Source organism: Gossypium hirsutum, chromosome A04, assembly GCF_007990345.1.
Source record: "Gossypium hirsutum isolate 1008001.06 chromosome A04, Gossypium_hirsutum_v2.1, whole genome shotgun sequence".
In the NCBI taxonomy this organism is placed as follows: Eukaryota; Viridiplantae; Streptophyta; class Magnoliopsida; order Malvales; family Malvaceae; genus Gossypium; species Gossypium hirsutum.
Window position 1 is genome coordinate 15,249,387 of NC_053427.1, and position 19,934 is coordinate 15,269,320.

Below are 19,934 nucleotides of genomic sequence, written 5' to 3' on the forward strand. Positions count from 1 at the left end.
ATTACAATTTGATCCGTATACTTATTAACATCATTGCTTTATTTCTTATATTTTTGATGTAGTATTTTCCAATTAAAACATTCACACGTTTGGCGGTGGTCAGCGAACCATTGATAGCATATTAGATAATTAAATAACTTGTGTAGTTTGAATGTTGAAAGTAATTTTCATAAATCTCAAGTCATGTATGGTTTTATCTAATCTGTACGTGAGGTGATGAATATATTCTTGATTGGCTAAAAATGTCAAAATTTATTGAAATTATGGAGTAAAATATAGAACTAAAGCGAAATAAAAGCATGAAGTTGGTCGAATAAAAACCATACTAGGCAAAATGTTCATCAACCTCAAATATATGACACATATATGAAATTAGATAAAAGGAAACTACTAGAGATAGTTTAAAAAATAACAGAACTTTTGGGGAAAAAATTAAAATTCCAAAAACTTATAAATCCTGAAGGCTACAAAAGGCAGTAACCAGCCATCCCAGCCAAATCAAAACAGAACCAGCGGCCAATTCTTTTATCCTTTGAAGCCTTTGTCTTCTAAAATGGCAGTATCAGCCTGCAATAACCTATTTTCAACTCTAGCTTTTCTTCCTAACAAAGTCTCCATTTTCACCAAAACTTCTCAGTTCATCACCGCTTTGAATGGTTCCAAAACGAGATTATACTCTTGCAAAGTAAGCATGAGCCTAAGAGCCGGCATTGTTGGTCTTCCTAACGTCGGCAAATCAACTCTCTTCAATGCTGTTGTAAGTTTTACTCATTTTTGAACTTCGGGTTTTCCATTTTTTTCCCCTTCAATAGAACAGGTAAGATAGATTTTGATGAGTGATTTATTAAATTTTGAATGAAATATTGTAGGTTGAAAACGGGAAAGCTCAAGCTGCGAATTTTCCGTTTTGTACTATAGAGCCAAACGTTGGGATTGTTGCAGTTCCGGATCCTCGACTTCATGTTCTTTCTGAACTCAGCAAGTCTCAAAGAGCTGTCCCTGCTTCTATTGAGTTTGTTGACATTGCTGGACTCGTTAAAGGTGCCAGTCAAGGGGAGGTAAAAGTTCTTGTAATATTTGTTTTTGTTGCTATGGTACAATTTTTTTTTTCCATTGCAACAAATTGCATTTCATATGTTAGCAAATTTTTCTCTTTAACACTATTATCTTTGTTTTTAAAGATTCTGTTGCAAGTAGGTTCTTAATTTCTTATCTGTTATTAATTGTAGGGTTTAGGAAATAAATTCTTATCTCACATCCGTGAAGTGGACTCCATTCTTCAGGTTCTTTTCCACCATTTACCTGTGTTCTATTATGCATTTGCATATGTTCAACTGATTGATTTTCTTATATTTCTTTACATGGTGTCATTTAAATGGAGCTTTCCTAATAGGAAACAAAGGATAAATGACGAAAGGCATACATATGCTAGCACAACTATCATTTCGCTATCTAAAATTAATGGTGCTTCGATCTTGTAATCTTTCCTGAGAGGAGTTTAGCTTAGGCACGAATGCATACTATGCTCTGTGTTAATCAGTACCTCACTTGAAACATTAATTCTCTGGGCGCCTACCTTTCTAATACTTACCCAAGTCTGAATGAGTATATATTTCAATCTCAGTAGACCAATAACCTTGGAAGCACAGATATGGATACAGTACCGCATGACAGGATATGGACATAGAATTTTCTAGAAGAATAGGACGCAGGACATGGACATAAAAATGTAAAATTGATGTTTTTCAATCAAATATAAGATGCAAATAGCTCTTCAGTTTTTTAAAATCAATTCTGAATTTAAAAGCTTGAACCTTAAAAAACTCAATGGCACCAAATAGCTCACACTCAAAGGCCAAAGCACTGGAGACTGCTCCGTATATTTAATAATTAAGGAATCCAACTAAAAATCCCTGCCCTGAACGATTTCTGATTCTTTTAATTGAATCTGAAATTATTCTTTTGGAGACTTTGTTGAATTTTATGTGTTATCATTGTCCATTGAAAGCTGAGCTTCCTTATCATTAATTTTTATGTTTTGAAATAAAAATGCTGGTTTGATTACTGTTTCAGGTTGTACGCTGTTTTGAGGATAACGACATTGTTCATGTGAATGGAAAAGTTGATCCTAAGTCTGATATTGATGTTATCAATTTGGAACTTGTTTTCTCAGATTTAGATCAGGTATATGCCCAATGGAGCCTTAATGCAACTTCTGCGTCTTTCTCGAAAAAGTGGGGATGCTGATTTAATAGTCTAGAATACATTACTATCATATGAGTGCATTGAAAACATCTTTTACAATGAACATTCTTTTTGCATGGCTTGTGCAGTGTCTAGTTTACTTGTTAAGATAATTTTAAGAAGAATTTGCTCATTTACTGCTCTCTCATACACTTGGGGCAGTATTGATTCAAAGAGATCTCTGATTGCGAAAACTTCCCCCCTTTTAACAAAAAAAGGGTGGACCTATTTTCTTAATTGATGTATTAATTTGAGAATCCTAGTTATATCTGATTGATAAAACACATCCCTCTGTTTAATGGCTTATGGTGATGTGAACCAAATTTCTACTTGTGTCTTTTGCATATCCATTGTATAATGTGGATACATACAGCTAAGCTATTCGCATACCATTGCATATTGCATCCTGTAAATAATATGCAGGTATACATTTCATATCAGAGTCAGCTTTTCCCAACATCTGATATGACATTAACTTTATGTACTCTCATATCCTTGTGCATGCTTGTGCTCCTTATCACGCAGATATTTGTTTACACACATTTATTCATAAATTCAAATTAATAATTTACTGTTCGTGTGTTATGTTTTTACTCATGCACTAATGCTCAATAAATTTGCTTGACTGTTCTTTCTTAATGAACCTCATACCTTAAATAGGTTTTCTTGAATGCTTTTTCTCAATAACCTTTATGAACTCCTCTATGGCCTTAGTACCTTCCTTTGACAGCCTACACCCAAATGGGCTATATGAAAGTATTGTATCTTTTATAACTAATGCAGATTGAGAAAAGATTGGAGAAGCTTAAAAGGGGAAGGTGAAGGATTCACAATCTAAACTAAAGGTGAGGTTATTTTTCCTGTTCCAATTTTATTGTAAGTAGCCTCTTATCTTTTGCCTGTCGGTCTGTCTATATTTTCCAATATGGTGTTTGTTCGTGTTAGCATTGACTTTTTTAAAGTAATATTATTTTAGGAGGAAGCAGAAAAGTCTGGCTTGGAAAAGATTCGGCAGGCTCTTATGGATGGAAAGCCAGCACGATCAGTTGGATTAACTGACTACGAGAAGGATGCTGTGAAACATCTTTGCTTGCTGACAATGAAACCAATCATATATGTGGCTAATGTAGCAGAATCAGATCTCGCCAAGCCTGGAAATAATCCCCATGTTAACGAAGTGATGAATCTTGCATCTGAATTGCAATCTGGAATTGTAACAATTTCTGCACAGGTTTGGTGATACTCTTGAAAAGCATGTTATAGTGGCAAGTAATACAGAGCTTTGCATGGTTGAGCCTGTTGGCAGATATTGATTTGGTGTCATCTTTCACTAAAATATGAAAATCTATATGTTCATATAATGCCTGTTGTTGATTGATGCTATATCAGCTATTATTCTATCATGCAGAGGAACTAAGGAAGCTTAACATTGCAGGTTGAATCAGAGCTCACCGAACTTCCATCAGAAGAACGAACAGAATATTTGAAATCTCTCGGTGTCAGTGAAAGTGGACTTGGAAACCTTATTAGAGAAACATATAGCCTTCTAGGGCTGCGCACATACTTTACATCTGGGGAGAAGGTGAAAAATACTCTCAGAATTAGTTTAACGGTTTTTATTTAATTCTATGAAAGTTAATTTCAAGTCTGCATGGATCTTTATTTGTTGCATTAGTTGAAAATGTTGTTCTTAATGCTGCAGGAATCAAAAGCATGGACAATACTTGCAGGTAGCTATAGCTATGCTGGTGTTTGATCTGTACTATGTGCAGGCAGTCTTATCTTTGTCATGAATCTTAAATATGTGTGCCAATGTTGTCCAATTTTGTTCTTTCTTGATCAGGAATGACTGCTCCTCAAGCTGCTGGAGTCATTCACTCTGATTTTGAGAAAGGCTTCATTCGTGCCGAGACAGTAAGCACCATCAATAATTCTGTGGAAGCAGTTTTTTATCATTGATTTTTATCCTTGTACGGTGTATGTTTTAGCATTGATCATGAAATGAAATATATGCTCATTTTCTTATAAACAACTTTCTTGTGCTTAATAGGTATCCTATGATGATTTCGTCGTATCTGGTTCACTAGCAGCAGCAAGAGAAAAAGGACTTGTAAGTTGTTCCATTGTTCTTAGCCTATAAACTCCGAATCCATGATAAATTTCTTGAATGGTATGTGCTTAATACCTAGCATCAGTTTCACTTTTGCAATTGGGAAGGAAACATTGTTTTGCATGTATGTATTTTGCCTCAAAATGGTGAAAGTCTTCTTAGGTTTCTATCTTTGTTGCTCTGGTTCTCTTCATTTTCCTTGAAACATCCATGTCCAACGCACAACTAACATGTGTATGGAGGTACGATCCTTAAAGATCCTCCAAATACATGGAAGGACTTATCTGACATATGCTTATATCTGACACTGAAATCCAAATCGGAGTAATAATTTCCTATTATCCCTATCCAGCAAAACCTACATCAAACTTGTATTTAGTTTCATCTTTTCCCTCATTATTCTTTAGCTTCATGCATATTTCAGCTACCCGCATTACCAAATTTTCTTCACCTCTCTCAGACTTAACGCTCTTATATTTTTTTTCTGTCTTGCTTATATTGAACTTTCTGCAGTTGAGATCCGAGGGTAAAGATTACGTAGTACAAGAAGGTGATGTGATGCTGTTTCGTTTCAACGTTTGATGACTGTATTCCCGGAGCTGAAGGCAAATTCATCATTCTTTTACTTATCAAAGCACCAAACAAGAAATGTAAACGTCGATGGTTTTATATCATACAGCGGTCTAAGACCATGTTCAATATCAGAAATATAGCATAGGATTGCAATTATTCTTTCACCATTGCTAAACCGAGAAATATATATATTCAGAGATTTTGCTCGAAGAATTGTTTGTTTGTAATCCAAAAGTAAAACAAAGGTTCTTACAGCCACCCTTGAGTGTCGGGATTTGGAGTTCAACATTTATAACTTCTTCACTTAATGCAATTCGCAGTTTCGTTTAAACCAAAAACAAGTTAAACATCTGTAATCTCATTCCTATTCACAGTTGATTTAAACCCCAATATGTATTACCCTTTTTTCTTAACTTGTAATATTGCAGTCATAATGTGAAAAAAATCTAATTTCTGCTATTTTCTTTCTTACTATAGTTGTGTTTGTGTTTCGACAAATCTGAAATGCAATACGACCTTGAAAATGTTGAATATAATATCTCATCAGAAAATTGAACTTGAGAGCTTCTGAGACTAATATGGCAACGTACTATCCTTTTCTTTCTGGCCAAAAGGCAAATTACCATCTAAAATGCATTTAGCTTAATTTAAATATTTTTAATATGCTAAAAGATTAATGGTGTAATATTCTTTTTTGAAATAATAGGGTAACCTAAGTAATTACAAATAAAACTATGAAAAAGAATTTGAAAACCAATTTTTTAGCCGTTGAGCTCATTTCTGACCACTTGAAAACTTATCTAGTTATTTTTTTATGCACTGAATTAATTCAATGGATAATGCGTATTAGATGCAGTTAAAGTTTCAGAGCTTCCTCATGAGAAGAAATATTCTCTGGTCGAGTTCAAAATGGGAGACATGAGAAGCTTCTCCCCTGAGTAGCATTAGAAGCCCTCCATATGAAACATAGAGCTCCCTGAAAATAAGAGCGGATATTTAATTCTAAGCTCAAGTAAGGAGACTATAGAAGCACAAAGAGTTCACATCATGTAATGTAGTGTAATAGCAACAAGTTCAATACTCTTGGATATCAAGTCAGTAACTGCAGCAATCAAGAAGCAATAATGGTGGAATATATAAGATACTAGTGAGACACAAAAAGGTAATGGCTAACTAGGTTAATAAACATACGCTTTAAGTCCTTTGCCTGAAGCGTCATCTGTTATCTTGTATAGCTTCCCATGCATGACATACTCGTACTTATCAGCAAGAGACTTCCTTCCCTGTAAAAGAAGTCCAATTTGTTAGGTAAATGACAACAAAAAATTGCATATCTGAATGATAGAGGTTCCTTTACATATATACATGTAATATATAGCAACATAGAGCTAATAAGCCATGGCAAACTCAATTTATGCTAATTTTCTATTTTACTTCCAACGGTGATAATGTTTTCATATATGAAGGGCAACTAGAAACAAGATACAAGATGACATACAAAAATATAGGATTTTGGTGTCCTAGAAACATACTTTCGGAATAGCTTTAACGACAGGCAAGATGGTTTCACCTAGGAATCATATTAGGCATACAAAACACCCACTAGAACCAAATGGAAACTGAAGCATAGTTCAAGTTTGCACTCCCATAAGAAGTGGATGTGATAAATGCTACAATCAAACTCAAGCCCTGGAAATAATAGTCATGGTTATCTGAATACTTCTAAAAAGAAAGTATTCTGTTGCAGCAAAGAGATTAGAAAAGAGTGTTAAACGTTAAATTTCATCTGTAAGAAGACTACCGGAGTGTAATAGCCAGTGTCAGGAGTTCCATCCAAATTCAAGGTGTGAGCTAAAGCCATTGTGAATTTGTCACCAACATGCATGGGGTATATCTCTGTATTCACATCTAGGTGCATGAACATGTCACAGTTTTGGCTCCGTGCTTCAATTCGAGTAACTGCATGATTTACAAACATGTAAATGGGAAGTACTAATAGAACACTTAAACTAGAGCAATTATAAGTGCATTACAAGGATGTTGGTGAACAGACTCACAAAGCATCTCCCAAGTATTATAGCAAAGAACCAGAGTGCTTTCGTTCATGGGAGAAGCATTTTTGACAATATATTGTTTGCTCAGGAGTTGGTTAGAGGATATAGTACAAGCAAACTTTCACCAACGTGTGCTTTGAAAGTTGATCCTCCAAAAGTGTTTGATTCAATCAATTGGGAGTTCATAATGACTATTCTGGCAGCTTTTGGGTTTCCTACATTGTTTGTAGATTGGATAGGAAGTTGTGCTACAAATCGAGGTTCTCAATCTCTGTGAATGGAAGTTTGGTGGGTTATTTTAAAAGTGCTAGAGTAAGGCTGGGGGGATTATGCTATTTGTCATTGCTAGAAATGTTCTCTCTAAGATACTAGATTTAGCAGCAAGTCATGGTCTGTTCAATTACCATCCAAATTTTATAAAATAAAGCTGACAAACTTAAGTTTTGCTGATGATCTTATTATTTTCTCCAAAGGGAATCAGGATCTATTATAGGTATCCAATGTGTGCTACATCAGTTCTATAATTACTCAGGATTGCAGTTGAATTCTACCATCAGGGAATGATCGAGCTGGGTTCCTTTCCTGTTAGGTACCTTGGAGTACCTTTGGTTACAAGAAAGTTGACAGAAAGTGATTGTTCCCAACTGATTGAGAAGATAAAAAGAATAATTCAGGAATGCAAAGCTAGGCAGCTTACTATGCTGATAGAGTCCAGCTCATACAATAAGTGCTTTTCAATTTACAGAATTATGGTGTAGACAATTTGTACTTCCGGAAGCTGTCATTAAGACTATTAATTAGCTTTGTGCCAATTTTTTTATGGAAGGGGGAGAATGTGGCTGCTAAGGGAGAAAGGGTGGGATGGTCCGTAGTATGTAAACCGAAAGCTGAAGGAGGCTTAGTGAGGGAGTTAGAAATCTAGAATCAGGCCTGCATCATGCAGCAACTGTGGACAGTTCTTATTCAATCAGGTTCTCTTTGAATAGCATGGATAAGGGCCTGTGTGCTTAAGGAAAAACAATTGCTGCAGATTTCACCTACTTCAACAAGTAGTTGGAGTTGGAGAAGATTGCTCAAGATGAGATGCTGGATTGGGCAAATGATTGATCTTCAAACAGGGGATCTTGTTATTTCAAGACATAAATACCCTGTTAGCAAAATCAGGAATCTGGAATGGAATTAGAAGTAAGGAAGAAAAAGTCCCTCGGAACAAGCTGTTATGGTTTCCTTTTCATATTCCCAAGTACTCTATGGTTGCCTGGATGGCAATCCTCAACAAATTACCCACAAGAGATAGATTGCGGGCAAGAGGGATGCAAATTGATGGGAGTAGTAATCTGTGTCATGCTAAGATGGAAACTAGAGATCACTTGTTCTTTGAGTGCACTTACTCAAGGCAGTTCAACAATACTCAGACAACTGAACAAGAACTTCTAACAAGAATAATCGATATGATATGTTCTGGGCATGGCAGCAATAATCAAAATAGGAGATGCTGTAAAAGATATGATTTGTATAGCTTGGGGTATAAGGGATACTGTTTATTGTTTTTTATTATTTTTTGGCAAATTGGCCACTGTTATACTTGTGGCATAACACCGCCTCTGGATAAATGAAATACACAGCCAATTCATCCAAAAAGAAAGTTCGATCGGTACCATTTATTCTTCTTTCCAAGAGATATGCAGAATTAAAACTACTCCATATCTACCACTGATAAACATTATTCCTACAAAGGTAGTACCCCGAATACTTAAGCTTTGCCATAAATTTTTTCAAATGGCATATGAAGAATAAACTAAGCAACTATATAAAAGCTTGACATCAGCATAATTGCAGTATTATCTTATTTTTCCTGTATAGCTCACGTATCTATTTTAGTTTTAGATTATTATGAGGTAAGTTTTAAACAAGTTTGATGCCATTCAATAATAATAAAATAATTGGGAAAACAAGAAATACTCGCAATAGAAAGCTTTCATGCTTAGAAAATTACTTTATCACAACAAAGGTAAGTTGACAACACATACATATACTTGCAAAATATTACAAAGAAAAAGGGGGACAAAACCCAAAACGATTAAATTATAAAATGATGAAAAAAAAAAGCGAAGGAAAGATTAAAGATTTGACCTTTATCAAACTTTTTACCATCTGGGTCAAGCTTATCAACCACAAAAATGTCCTCGAAAAGTATTATGCTTGACATCTTCAGCAAATTTTACTCTCTACACTAAATTCACAGCAAAAAGACTTTAAAAGGAGTTTAACAATGAGAGTGGCTCTGAATGAGAAGGGAAGGGAAGGTTATGTTGGTTTATGGAAAGCCGGAAACCATGCATTCGGATTCGGAACAGCTAATAAACTTATATTCTTAAAATTGGTAAATATGTTATAAAGTCCCTCTATTACACCTCAAATTGCATTTTAGTTCTTCTAGTAATAAATAAATAAATTAGTTCTAGATAAACGAATAAAATAGTCACTCCACAAAATTTGTGCAGTTAAATTATTATTTTGGTGTTTTATAAGAAGGGATAATAAATTTAGCCTTAAGAAGGGATAATAAAAATTTATATTTAATTTGGTTCTTACTCTTTTATTTGAAGTAAATTATTTTTTAACTCTCCATTATTGAGTTGACACTATTTTGTTATATTTTTCATATTAATAAATAAGTTAAATTTTATAAAAATAATAAATAAAAATTTTAATTCCAAAAATTCTAAAAAATTATAAAAAAATCGTTAATAAAAATTACAATTCCAAAAACTACAATTCAAAATTGAAAAAAAAAACTAAAAGTTTTAAAGAATTCATAAAATTATAAAAGCTTTTTCTAAATTTCAATAAAAATTAAAAAAAATTAAAAATATTATAGAAATGCTAAGGAATTTTATAAATTTTTTAAAATTTCCAATATTATGGAACAAAATTAAAAAATCAAATATATATTTTATAAAGTTAATTACATCAAATGGTTCAAATATTTTTATAGGTCAATAATATTCCTACAGTTTTACTCTTAGATTTACCAAAACCTTTATTTATGTAAATTTAATAATTGAAAATAGGGTTTAGTGATAAAGATTTTAATTTTACCGTAAGTCTCCAGACCTTGATGCTTATGTTTTGAGACAATAGGCTTGTCTCGAGAGTCTAGATTGAATTTTCTATAGTTTAATTTCAATGTTTTATATCTCGAGATAATGTCACTATGTCTTGAGACTTGCCACCTTACGTACCTAGAAATGCATGAAAATATTTTTATGGTCTCGAGATATGTTCTTGATATCTTGAGACATCAATGCAGAAATATAGAAAAATGACATTTCAAATCATGCAATTGATCCCCTAAATGCACCTAAATATGTTCATTATGTAACCAAACTATTTCATACATAATTGACATACCATAATAAGTCTAAAACATACATTTACATTACATATAACACATTAGATCAAAATCTCAATAGGCATAAGCAAGTAGAATGTATAAACTATGTATAAGGCATATAAAATCACTTTCAAAATTCATCATAAATGTAAGCAAAAGCGGAATATGGTATAAAAACATAAACTACATGAAAACACCGAAGTTCAATATTAAAAGACATAATCGTTACCTAGAGACTTAGGTACATGCCATTTTATAAAAGACCTTAAATAACATACAAACTCTAAGTAATAAGATCACCAAACAAACTTGAGAGTACTTTAGACACTTGAAAACAAAAACAAACTATATGCACACTAAGCAATAAAAAGCTCAATAATGCTAACATAACCAAAATTCTTAATATAATAATGTTAAGCGATTAAACATGCTAAATGCTAATGTAACATAAAAGTTCATTTTTTATGAACATTATAGAAACATTAATCATCATTTAGCAAGTCCTATTCAAGAGCAAGTCAAACAAAAATAAGATAAATAACATTCTCACTTAATATTCAAATGATCACATATGTCAAAATCGTCAACATATCATATTTAAAGTTCATCATACATCATAGAATTTTAGAAAAATTTCAGGCCCTATTAATCAAATGCATAATTAAGCAAGACACATAGATTAGTGCACACAAGTACTAATATAAAAGTGCGCAAATGCCTAATGAAATGCATACAAGTGTCAAATTCTTCCTCCAACACAAAGAAAATTCTATGACAGGACAACTATGCTCAAATTATTTCTAACATTGCTTAATAGGACAAATAAGATTAGAGAAATTTTTGAAGTCTTTTAATGCCACCAATTATCGAAAAATGTCATTTATAATTAGTTAATATTTATACATTAATACTTTCATATGACTTTCTTAAATATTTCCATGACTTACATCACAACTAAACCAAACATCAAAACAATCATTCTTTAAACCACACACATATAAGATATATATTACCAACATTCAACATTATCAACGATTTCTAAGTTACATTACTTAAAACAAAATTATATCCACAAATTCAATTAAGTTAGCACAAATCGAAAATTGTCAAAATTCGGCAACCTTTCTCCTTCCCTTTTGCCCTTGAGAATTCAACCACTTCTTTCGCTACAATTAACAATCAAAATAATGAAACATAGTTATAAAAATATACTCAAGTAGTAACTTCACCTAGAACTAAACATGAGATAAGCGAGTATTAACCAATTAATTAACCAGTTAGAGGTCGGGAGGTAATAATTGGTTAATTAATAGCTAATCCACCCTAAAACCCTAATCTGAAGTTAATTACAACCCCTGAAACGAGTTAATCTTCCTGAGTGGTTTTATCGGTTTAGTCATTTGTTTATTTCATTATTTATTTATTTCAATTATTTAATTTCTATTCTTCATCTATTTTATGATCTGTCGTAATATTGAATTTAATATTACTATTTAGACTTATTATTGTAAAGATATTCTCAGTAGATTTAGTCCATCCTCCCTTTGGTATGATCCTTGGAATAGTCTCCTATGTTTTGTTGTAACACAAATACTATATTATAATTTGACTCGTATACTTGCGAACACCATCGATTTAATTATATATATTTTTGACGTGATATTTTTACTATAAACGATAACACATTTATAGGCGGTCACCTCCCCATTTAAGGTTGGAATGATCCCTCCAACGGGGATTGTAGGTATTTGAATAGGGATATCAACCTTTATTACCTATGTAGCTTGCTTTTTCTGGTTGGTTTTCAAAATATGGCTCCACTCTCGTCGACTTGACAGTCGTCTCCAAACACTTCAGCTTCTTTAGGATTCATTAGTATCAATCATCTTTGTTATTTTCGATTATAGCTTTTACCATTGGAGGCTTTGATTTGTATGTGAACCTTTCATTGGGCCGCATATAAAAATTCATAGCCATATTATCAATGATTTTGTAGGATCGTTCGTACATGTGGAACATGATAGATCCTTCGGCTACTCCGTCTAGGCTGGACCTAATATTATTGTCAACACCGTTGTAAAATATCTGAATTTGGAGCCACGCTTGTAGTCTTTGGTGTGGGGACTTCTTGAGCATCGATTTGAAATGGTATCATGCCTCGTATAGGGATTCACATTCTTATTTCTTAAAGTTGGCGATTTCTCGCCTAAACTGAATGGTTTGGCTAATCGAGAAAATTTTGTGTAAGAATTTTTTCACTAAATCATCTCATGTGGTGATGGAACTTGGTTCTAATGAATCGAGCCAATCAGCTGCGTTATCGCACAAAGAAAAAAGAAATAATCAAAGATGCACAATATCATTGGATACTCTGTTGTATTTGAAGGTGTCATACGTTGCAAAAATCACTTCAAGTGTTGGTTTGGATCTTCTATCATATCCCCCTTTAATTACAAAGTATTTTGGATAATCTGAATTATGGTCATTATTATTTTAAAATTATTGGTGTTGATCGTCAGCTTTTCTATATTGTCTTGCACCTCTTTGAGTGTGTCCTTTGATCCATTGGGATTTATTCTTGAATATTTGCTTGTTACTCTCATGGATCGTCGAACAGCGGATTCTCCCAAGGTTGATTAATTACCACGGGCGGATTGGTGTTCATCAACTAATGATGGCGTCTAAGTATCTACTCAGGGTCTGGATATGGATCGGTTAGGGTGTTTCTGCTTCGGGTCATAAACAACCTAAAAATTAAAAAAAAATTCAATAATTATAAATAATTAAAATTTTAAAAATAAAAGAAATAAAAATATTGTATCTATAGTCTTTAATGTTCCTATTTATCTTATTAATTGCAAAGATATTTTCTAGAGTTAATGTCAATATCTCCCCAGCAACAGTGACAACAACTTGACCGCCTATAAACGTGTTATCGTTTATTGTACATATATCACACCAAAAATATATATAATTAAATCGACGGTGTGTGCAAGTATATGAGTCAAATTTTAATATAGTATTTGTGTTTATAACGGAACACATAGAAGTATTTCGAGGATCGTACCCAGGGGAAGATGGAATAAATTTGTTAAAAATTTCTTTACAATAATAAGTCTAAATAGTAATAATTAAATTCTATATTACGACAGATCATAAAATAGATGAAAATTAGAAATTAAGTAACTAAAATAAATAAACAATGAAATAGACAAACGACTAAACCGATAAAACTAATTAGGAATATTAACTCGTTTCAGGGGTTGTAATTAACTTTGGTTTAGGGTTTTAGGGTGGATTAGCTATTAACTAACCAATTATTACCTTCTAGCCTCTAACTGGTTAATTAATTGGTTAATACTTTCTTTCAAAAGAAGTAGCTTTAATAGTTCTGTTTATTTTAAGAAATACGATGATGGTTCTTTTGTATATCTACTCTTATAAGTTAATAACATGTTGATAGCACCCAAAGATGAAGGAGAGACAAGAAAGGTTAAAGCCTAACTTAGTAACTAATTTGAGATGAAAGATGTAACACCCCTTACCTGTGTCCAACACCGGGACAGGATACGAGGCATTACCAGACTTAAACACAAGCAAACATACAAAATCGGGCCATAAAATTTTGTTCAAATTAAATTCATTCATACATATGCAAATTGTTCCTTATATGGGCCTAGAGGCCCAAAATAAACATCGAGAGTAATTCGGGACTGAACCAAGAACTTTAGAAAACTTTGGGAAAACTTAAAAAATTTTCATGAAACAGGGTCATACGCCCGTTTGGGTAGGCCGTGTAGTCACACATGCCCGTGTGGCTTGGGACACGTCTATGTCCTCAACCTGTGTAACTTTCTGTTTATGATGTCATCAACACAATTAAGGTCACATGGCCAAGTCACACGCCCGTGTGCTTAGGCCGTGTGGCGAATTAAATTTCAAAAATTAAGTGCAGACTTCACATGGCCTAGGCACACGCCCATGTCCTGAGGCCATGTCCTTCACACGGTTGAGACACACAGCCGTGTCTCTGCTCGTGTGTTTACTACTGGGCATTCTGTTTTGCCTAATTAGAGTGCAGGTGACACACGGCCGGATCACACGCCCATGGGGCAGACCGTGTGTCAAACACAGTCTAGACACATGCCCGTGTGTCTACCCGTGTGGACAAATTCTAGGCTAATTTCCAAGCCATTTGCCACCCTTAAATGCTCACTCACTTATACATTTTTTATGGCATGCAACATAGCATATTTAGTCACTCAAATACTCACAATCATGATTAATCCATGAATTTGAATTGTCAACATATCACGTACTCAAACCATCATGCTTTCATATGGCATTCCATACCAATTTCATATTTATTCTTCCTTATAAACCTACCTTCAACCTACTCAATTATACCATGAACATGGTCATACCTATTAGTCCCAATTCATTCATTAAGCATATGTGCCATTTATCATATCCATTACCAACAAGCAACCACCAACCACATCACAAAGCTTAAACACATTGCATGTATGCATAAATAATTAGGGTTACAACCCGAGAAGCAAATATAAGCCACATCTCATGGCCTTATACAAAATGAATCATAATACCATCATGAGCCAACTCATTTGGCTAATCAATATGACACATAACAAAATGACCAAATTCCCTATACATGCCATACTCAAAATGTTGAGACTAACTATACCCAAATGTTCAATTGATAGTGTGATCGAATCTCTGATGTCCTTCGATCCTCGAGCTACCTTGGTGACACTATAAAAGATGGAAAGGAAGGGGGTAAGCATTAAAGCTTACTAAGTTCATATGCAAATAACATGCTATCTAAACGAGTATTTAATATACATTTAACATAATGAACATAAATTTGTATTTTATCAAATCACTTAAACTTACTCATCACATAAACAACCTTGTTATAAGTTCATAACATACCAAGGCATTACTCATGAGTTCGGTATACATACCTGTATCAACTCATAACATAATCTCTTACTCATTCTTCTTATTGACTTACCCCTTAGATCTTCTGTCAAGTTACTCGATAATTTACCCATTAAACACTCAGAATACTATTAGATACACGGAAGGCTCGCACATAAGTGTCACATACGTAGCTAAAGCTACCTCATATCACATAACACATAAAAGCTCATTCTCGAGCTACTCACGGGTCTGCTCATACAAGCTGTCGGTCAGGATGTAGCTACACAGGCTGCTCACACAAGCTGTCAGGTATCCGTAACACATGTCGAACTACCCAGCCATCGTTAAGACGTACAAGACCAGCACCCGGAATCACATAATCATATATCACATATCTCATGAGCTCTTAAATCACATGGTTTCTAGTGACATGTCACTTGTATCCTAAACTATTCCTAAGGTTCAAACGGGATTTTTCGATATCACGTCTCTATCAAGCTTGCTCGTAATGTCGATTTCAATGTCCATAAAACCAATCACTTACTCATGGAGCAATCAAAGCATAACTCATAATAGTATTAAAGAATTTGAATTCATATAATACTCAGACATTGAAAATATAACATAACATCACATTATTTGTATATGAGCTTACCTCGATACAAAATGATGAAAACAAGCCTATTCTTCGTAAACCTTATTTTTCCCCCGATTAAGACCCGAATCACGTTTTTCTTGATCTATAATGCCAAATTTAACTTATGTAATACATATATTGTTCGAATCAACCCATAACACATACTTTGATAAAATACCTTTTTACCCCTAACTTTTCACTTATTTACAAATTGGTCCTTAGGCTCGTAAAACGAAATGCATGCATTTTCTTTGTTACCTAAACCTAGCTGATTCATATTTCTACTCCTAGCAGCCCACATTTTATTTCATATATTTACTACCCATTTTACAACTTTTACAAATAGGTCCTTTTTAGGTGTTATCATGCAAAATCACTTTGTAAAATATGTTTATCACACATCAAATTTTCATATTCTTCCATTAAATATCAAAATACATGGATGTCATACATGGGTAAATTTTTTAACATAAATCCTACTTCAAAATAAGGGTACAAATGGATAGATCATGCTTCAAGGATCTCAAAAATGTAAAGAACATTAAAAACGGGGCAAGGGTGTACTTACTATCAAGCTTGAAAAGTTGGAAAACCCTAGCTATAGAACCCTTAGGAATTTCGGCTATGGCATGGAGAAGATGAGCAAAATTTTCTTGATTTTTCCCTTTTTATTCTTTTAATTACTAAATGACCAAAATGCCCTTAAAACTTTTCTTTCAAAATTTTCCTATTCATGCCCATTTTTGTCCAAAATTTTAGAAATTGGTGAAATTATTCTTTAAAGACCTCTAATTAATAATCCATATCAATTTCATGCTTAAAGCTTCTAGAACTCAAGTTTTGCAACTTATTCAATTTAGTCCCTAACTTCAAATTGGACACTTTAGGCATAAAATTTCTTCATGAAAATTTCACACTAACATGTAATCATATCATGGATCATAAAATAATCATAAAATAGTTATTTTTATTTTAGATTTTTGGTCTCAAAACCACTGTTCCGACTAGACCCTAATTCGGGATGTTACAAAAGATTTGGGAGCAGCAAAGAATATATTTGGGATGGAGATTCTCAGAGATAAAAAAAACATGTAAATTGTACCTAAGTCAGAATGGGTACATTGAGAAAGTTCTTCACAAGTTCAATATGCAAAATACCAAGCCTGTTAGTACTCTATTAGTAGCCCACTTTAAACTTTTGTCAACTTTGTCTCTGGAATCAGATGATGAGATTGACTACATGGCATGTGTTCCATATTCTAGTGTAGTGGGATCTCTCATATTTGATATGGTTTACTTACATCCAGATTTATCATATGCAGTTAGTGCAGTTAGTAGATAAATGGCGAATCCCGGTAAAGAACACTGGGAAGTAGTTTAGTGGATTTTCAGATACGTATGAGTTTTTACTGATGTTTGCTTACAATTTTGAAGAACTAGAGATGGATTCATTGGGTATGTTGAATCTAATTTTGCTGGAGACCTTAAAAGAAGATCTCTCATCGAGTATATCTTTACTATTGGAGGTTGTGCAATCAGTTAAAAAGCCACTTTGCAAACTACAATTGCTTTGTCTACTACGAAGCTAAGTACATGGAAATTACCGAGGCTTGGGAAGAAGCTATTTGGTTAAAGAAACTCTTTGGTAAACTTAATAAAGACCTTCATATCAGTACAGTGTTTTGTGATAGTAAGAGTGTCATCTTCCTTACGAATGATCAAATGTTTCATGTGAGGACAAAGCACATTAACGTTTGGTATCATTTTGTGTGTGATATTATTGCTCATGGTGATTTTGTTGTGAGCAAAGTTAGTACTCATGATAATCCTGTAGATATGATGACTAAGTCACTTCCTATAACCAAGTTTGAGCATTGCTTGGACTTGGTTAGTGTTCATTGTTGAAGAATACCCTTAAGGGGTTTTGTGGAAGAGGTGGAGAACTTATTCATTGAGAATTCGTGCCAAGGTGGAGATTGTTAGATTTGTGTAACCCAAATTCTAAGAGATTGCTTGCAAGTCAAGTTAAACAAAATATATTTTCTTTCTAGAAGATTTAGAATTTATTAGTATAATATATTTAACATTTATAAGCATAATATATTTGACATTGATTAGAATCAGGTTTTTTCAACCTATAAATAGATGTAGTCAAAACTCCTCTTGTATTCATTCGAATTTGACATTAGTGAATTTTCTTCTCATCTGCCTGTGGTTTTTTACCGAAAGGGTTTTCACATAAAATCTCCTCGGCAACAGTGACAAAACTTGACCACCTATAAACGTGTTATCGTTTTTAATATAAATATCACACCAAAAAAAATATATAATTAGATTGGCAGTATTCGCAAGTGTATGAGTAAAATTGTAATATAGAATTTGTGTTTACAACGGAATACATGGAAGTATTTCGAGGATCGTACCCAAGGGAAGATGGAATAAATCTATTGAAAATTTCTTTACAATAATAAGTTTTAAATAGAAAGAATTAAATTCTATATTATGATAGATCCTAAGATGGATGGATATTAGAAATTAAGTAACTGAAATAAATAAACAATGAAATAGACAAACGACTAAACCGATAAAATCAATCAGGAATATTAACTTATTTCAGGGGTTGTAATTAACTTTGATTTAGGGTTTAGGGTGGATTAGCTATTAACTAACCAATTATTACCTCCCAGCCTCTAACTGATTAATTAATTGGTTAATACTTGCTTACCTCCCGACCTCACTTTCTCAACCAGTATAGATTACGATTTACTCGACAAACTTATCTCTCGAACTCGTTTAACCTATGATTACTTCCTAGGGTTGTCAAACATATGGCTTAGGAATGCGTAATTTAAACCAACTAATCTTATCGGGAAACCCTAAATCTTCTGCTAATCACATCCCCATCCACTCGTTAATCTCCCCCTAAGGGATTTAGCCACTCATGATATTCATAATTTCAAACTCAATTGAAGTAAACGTGTAGATAACACGAATAAATCAGAAGAGAGAATAGATTAGAATAATCCTGATTTGATGTTAATTTGAGAACAGAGTAACAGATCTCTTGATTGAAATAATCAAATCTTGTTGCTTTTGAAAGAGAAATAACTGAATACTTCGATATTATAAAATAACTCTTTGATTGAAACTGATTCCAAAAGGAGAGAACAAAGCGTTTCTGAAAAACAAAGGAAAGCCTAATCTAAATCCTACTCCTAAACTATGAGGGTTTTTGAAGGTGTCTAAGATGACTTAGTTACATCAAACCCCTAAGGTTTTATTTATATAAGTGTTGGCAACTCGAATTAGGTCTTTGGCATATCCTAAATCTTCGTATAAAGTTGATTATGCAAACTAAAATAACCTTGGAATACTTGGGCACCACGTTAGGTCTATGTTGGGCCATGCAAGGCCTATGGCACAACACAACAGGTATTTTGTTCCTTCTTTGTTTCGTGTCTTGCTTTCACAGCCTAGGAAGTTTGTGCATCACTCGTCCCTTGCTCCCACATCCATTGGGCCTATAATTTATCATCCTACACACTCAATTACACAAATTAGAACTGCCTAAGGCCTATGTCGGCCTAATAGGTCACAAACACTCACAAATGTGTTGAAAAACACTTATCTTACTAATATTTAATACTAACTACTAAATATTGAAAATGTAATAATTATTAATAAAAGTGCTAGAAAACAAGTGTAGAAATAGACTGAAATAATTATTACATTTGATGTTAGGTCAAGCACTGCATTTAAGTGCTTATGAGGGCCCTAGTGTCATGGGTTGCGCGTCGGTGCCCGCAACCATGACAAACTGGTGCGATCCATCGTGTTCGAGGGAGGTCATTTAGCCCAACCAAACGGGCCCAACCAAACTGGCCCGGTGATTTGAGAGATCAAAAGCCCATCTCAAGAGCCTGATAGAAATGGGAAGTGTTCTAGAAGATATAATTATGGAATCTTAGAGTTCTA

General features: G+C 33.6%; 2 protein-coding genes across 2 annotated transcripts; one reads left to right on the forward strand and one right to left on the reverse strand.

Annotated features, from left to right (window-relative positions):
• The first annotated feature begins 481 nt into the window (after positions 1–481).
• On the forward strand, positions 482–5,185 carry LOC107948495 (ribosome-binding ATPase YchF-like). The gene is given in 12 exon segments (XM_016883064.2): positions 482–757; positions 870–1,058; positions 1,230–1,283; positions 2,074–2,184; positions 3,028–3,049; positions 3,052–3,089; positions 3,221–3,475; positions 3,680–3,826; positions 3,947–3,974; positions 4,088–4,158; positions 4,295–4,354; positions 4,868–5,185. Coding segments are annotated over 12 exon segments (1,248 nt in total). The 5' UTR covers positions 482–553; the 3' UTR covers positions 4,937–5,185.
• A 322-nt stretch (positions 5,186–5,507) lies between these two features.
• On the reverse strand, positions 5,508–9,319 carry LOC107948496 (DNA-directed RNA polymerases II, IV and V subunit 8B). Its single transcript, XM_016883065.2, has 4 exons — positions 9,115–9,319; positions 6,729–6,886; positions 6,119–6,210; positions 5,508–5,903 (listed from the first exon to the last, which is right to left on the reverse strand). The coding sequence occupies exons 1-4, from the start codon at positions 9,188–9,190 to the stop codon at positions 5,792–5,794; spliced, it is 438 nt and encodes a 145-aa protein (XP_016738554.1). The 5' UTR covers positions 9,191–9,319; the 3' UTR covers positions 5,508–5,791.
• Between the last annotated feature and the right edge of the window lie 10,615 nt (positions 9,320–19,934).

Bases quoted from the DNA above. Each gene is read 5' to 3' on its own strand.
- LOC107948496 (XM_016883065.2), bottom strand. From the start codon at position 9,190: ATGTCAAGCATAATACTTTTCGAGGACATTTTTGTGGTTGATAAGCTT. The intron at 6,211-6,728 runs GTAGTCTTCTTA...CTTCTTTTACAG, and splicing joins ACACTGGCTATTACACTCCG to GGAAGGAAGTCTCTTGCTGA. The intron at 5,904-6,118 runs GTATGTTTATTA...TCTTATTTTCAG, and splicing joins TCAGGCAAAGGACTTAAAGC to GGAGCTCTATGTTTCATATG.